Source organism: Argopecten irradians, chromosome 14 (genome assembly GCF_041381155.1).
Source record: "Argopecten irradians isolate NY chromosome 14, Ai_NY, whole genome shotgun sequence".
In the NCBI taxonomy this organism is placed as follows: Eukaryota; Metazoa; Mollusca; class Bivalvia; order Pectinida; family Pectinidae; genus Argopecten; species Argopecten irradians.
The window spans coordinates 28,622,589-28,626,835 of record NC_091147.1 but is presented as its reverse complement, the minus strand read 5'-3'; the positions used below and the strand labels follow the sequence as shown (position 1 = coordinate 28,626,835).

The window sequence follows — 4,247 nt, the reverse complement described above, 5'->3', positions numbered from 1 at the left end:
GAGAGTGTTTCAAATAGTTTTATTGACGAATGTCAAAGAGATAAGATAGAAGGCATTGTCTATGTAGATCTCTTCTACCTACAAAACAACACCATGGTAAATACAGACACACAAAACACAAAGCAAAATGAAGGGAGATAACTCCGATAGGATTATTATTTAAATAAAGAATGTTATAACTATTTTGCAATAAAATGTAAATCATGAAAATAGTAATAGCAGCTTAAATAAAAATGAGTCATCGTTAATGATAAGTATAATCTGCAAATATTTTGTATTTTACCAAAAACAGAAGGAGATACAAGCCAAAGGCTGTCCACTTCACATGGTTCTAGTATGAATGCATTCATGTTATATGAATTTGTTGTTTCAAGATCATGTGTTCACAAAATACGCCTTGAAGAATGTTGTAACACACATAATAAGAATTGTAATAATTTTTTTAGCATTCAGTTTTGAACTTAATGAAATATTGGTTTAAAACAAGGATTGTCATTTGTGTAAAATGAGAATAGACAGATTTTAACGAAAATATCATAACAAAACAACCAAGAAAAAAATCGCCGATCCACAACATACTGACAACTGCATTTCGTTCAACGAGATTTGCAGTTCTAGTGGTGGAATGTCGGGTAATAATTTTGGCAATCCGCCGTCGTGATTCCTCAATAATGAGTTTTTAAAAATCACTTTTTGATTTTCGTTTTCAAATAAAGGTTGAAATCAAATATATATCAAAACAATATTTAATGGTAGTTACTAACTGTTGTTATATAAAACAGAAAATTCAAATAGATCTTATTTCTTGTTTTAAAAAATCAATACGTATGCATAAATGTTGCATAGCTGCTTCACGGAAGATTGCTTACGTGTATCTGTGCAATCATAGAATTGTGTACCGACCGTGCTATTTTTCATTATATGTCATTTGTAACGTATCGATTATTTTACACCATTATCCTAGAAAACGGTAGCATGTATACCTCTACAAACGATTCCAAATAAAACGTATTAAACTTTTATATTCTCATTGATTTTATTATCTGTGTTTGGTGTCGTTCTGGTAACACTGCATATTGGATGAGACAGTCCAACTGTTATTGATAATCTTCATCAGTAGCGAAATCATTCTGACAAGATGAAGACGGTAACTGTTGGCACTTTCTGTCTGTCTTCGACTGTCCTAGTCATCTTTTACTGCTCCGTCTTCCAACTGACATATGTTCAAGGTATGTGATGAGAAAAACACTGGGACGCGACACGTGAAGTACATTTGAAGGTCCATAGTTTACCTGGCATGGGGTCATCAAGCAACATATTGTTAACAAAGAAAGTAACCATGTGTGAAATTTAAGAATATTTCAGTTGTTGCAAACTTAAGGATCCGAGAATTAGTTCCATTATATATATCTGTTCTAGTTTTAGAATTGATAAGGGTCTAGTCGGTAAAAATCTACATACATCCATCTAGTGTATGATTTATTTTTATACTAGGACCTAAAACCCCCAAAATGGACAATGTGTTATATACCCTGTAGATTTACCAATGATTGATCTACAATGTAGAACCCTATTCATGGACTATTGACAATTCGACATTGTCCATATATATATATAAAAATAATTTATACTCGGATCCCTGAGATTTCCAATGGAAAATTTAAGTAGAGAATAATTCTTTAAAAGACGAACCAGGTGTTGAAGATTTGGTGATACTCGTCCAGTACCTAATCAACTTGTTTGTCGTTCATCTTAAGTTACACGTATTTTAAACAGGTGCAATCTGTAGGGCTATTAGTTGTTGTTCGGAAAGTGATCACATTTTAATACTTAAAGGCACACTACATTTCCGAAACGGCTATCATTTTTTAAAACATGGGAATATAAAACGAGATCGATAATTTTGTAGAGTCGCAAAAGTTATTAAGTTAATATTAATACTACACTCATCATCATCTACTGAAAAAAAATTAGAATAAATAAAATGTTAATTTTCATAACGCGGGTCGTCTAATATGTTTCCCGCCGTCGTTCTAAATACCGCGCGATAGTTGACTATCACTGTGCCAAACGTCAAAACAGCGAAATTAATCTCCACAGTTACCATTTATTGCGCAGGAAATCTTGCATATGTTTGGTGCTGTTACCTCATCTAAGGCCATTGATTTGTATTTTCTTATGTTATTTAAAAAAATAAGAAGACTTTATGTTTTGCAAGGAAAAAGTAGTGGGCTTTTAAAGAAAGTATTAATCATGAAGAGGTTTAAATATTGTTATAAGTTTTGACGGTGAGTGTTCTTCCATTCTATAGCTTTGGTCACGCCAGATCCAGTTATGTGTGAATGCGAATGCGAATACTACGACAAACTCCAAAAATGGAAGGAAAAGGCCGAAGAAGAAAAACGTCTGAACATCACCGCTGAGCAAAAAGCAGAAGAGGCAAAAAATGAACTTAAAAATACTAAACAAAAGCTCTCAGTTAACACAACCACGCTTTCTTCCAATACCCGGAAATACGTCAGCGCCAAAGACGATCGCACTTCCGCTGTTGGTCTCGGTTACATGGGAGCTGTGTTTCTTGGCTTCATGGTTACTGGAATCATCGCATGTGATCTTATTTCTATCAAACAACATGTACATGCCGCCAGAACCGGAAACTTCGCTCCAAACTTGAATTCCAAGAAACGTCATTAGAAGATACGGACATTGCCGATTGACCGATACGTAACGCAACGGAAATTATCGGTGTTTGACGGGAAGACCCGACGATTTGTTTCAGTGTTAGTTTTAATATTGACAGTGCAGGCCTATTTATACATACATTGTTGTATTTATATATGTGAATGCTTATGATAATGATGGGATTAGCCTCAGACAATAATAGAATCTTGCATTCCTATTGGTTAAAATGACGATCGTATTAGGTCTGGACGTTAGAGTTATCTTTCTTTACCTCTAACGTCATTAGAACAAGATGGCGGTCAAGTAACGCTTTGCTACGACGGCACTCGGAAAGGTGGAAACAAAACATGTGTGTGATAACGCTGATGACCACTTTCAAGAGCAAAACGAAATCGGAAATGGACCATGACAACGTAATCGAGTCAACCAATGATGTGAAAATTGTTTTGAGTCGTTTTGGTTTCCATACATGATGTATTTTGCGATAATTTAATTGAAAGGGTCATCTACGCGATAAACTCGTTAACTTTGTTAGTGACCTAATACGGGAAAATATTGGGTCTAAAATAAGCACGTATCAGGCTCGGCGATCACTTAAACTTGATGCTTAAATTGAGGTTCTGTCACAATACAGTTATTATAAGCCTTCTCTATAGGTTTAGATAATGTAACTTTACAGAATAGTGTGCAATGGACAACTTGTTGCACATTTCCTGGCGTTTGACAGGGCATGTCTCTTTCATTTGCTGAATTGTAAACATTTATAAATAAAACATTGTTTTCTAAGTCTTTGATATAATTCCGTGCACATTTCCTGGTGTTTGACAGGGCATGTCTCTTTCATTTGCTGAATTGTAAACATTTATAAATAAAACATTGTTTTCTAAGTCTTTGATATAATTCCGTGCACATTTCCTGGTGTTTGACAGGGCATGTCTCTTTCATTTGCTGAATTGTAAACATTTATAAATAAAACATTGTTTTCTAAGTCTTTGATATAATTCCGAGCATGTTTTCAAACGTAAGTGCAATAATGCAACTGCAACTACAACTAGCTAATGTTACCCAGTATGATACTCTCCGTGAAACCTCTCATCAAAAGTGATACAGCTAGACTCAGTTGAACGATGAAAATGCTTTTCCTGTATGTCAACAATACGAATCAGAAGTGGTGGCAGTAACGATTGAGACATGCCATGTCGGCAACAACTCCATGGCAGCGAAGTCGTATTTAATATTTCGTCTATTATTAAATACTTTGTATTTTAGATCAGCTGAATGAAGTTATTATAAACGTTTCTCTCCAAACAGATAGTAAGTAAAGTAAATACGTGCGTGGTTTCTGTTTGACAAAATTAAACAAATTATGCAAAGATCGACACGCAAAAATAGATCTTTTGAAACACAAAAATTGGTGTCCGAACAATTAAACAAACAACACACCGTATGCGAATCTGTGGTATTTTGAATCGGTTGCCTGCGTTCGTAATTGACGCCTCTCCGTCTGCCCATGACCGGCAACTTAATAGTAAGGCAGACAATGTTTGCCATGCAACCGGCTACTT

The 4,247-nt window shown here is 34.9% G+C and overlaps 1 protein-coding gene across 1 annotated transcript; it reads left to right on the top strand.

Annotated features, from left to right (window-relative positions):
- Positions 1-1,089: 1,089 nt before the first annotated feature.
- Positions 1,090-3,670, top strand: LOC138307541 (uncharacterized). The gene is made up of 2 exons (XM_069248343.1): positions 1,090-1,229; positions 2,312-3,670. Exons 1-2 carry the CDS (start codon positions 1,139-1,141, stop codon positions 2,692-2,694), a joined length of 474 nt encoding a protein of 157 aa, XP_069104444.1. The 5' UTR covers positions 1,090-1,138; the 3' UTR covers positions 2,695-3,670.
- Positions 3,671-4,247: the final 577 nt, after the last annotated feature.

What these genes read in the sequence shown, in the direction of transcription:
- LOC138307541 (XM_069248343.1), top strand. Translation starts at nt 1,139, where the DNA reads ATGAAGACGGTAACTGTTGGCACTTTCTGTCTGTCTTCGACTGTCCTA. An exon ending in CCAACTGACATATGTTCAAG is followed by an intron (nt 1,230 to 2,311) that starts GTATGTGATGAG and finishes TCCATTCTATAG; the next exon opens with CTTTGGTCACGCCAGATCCA.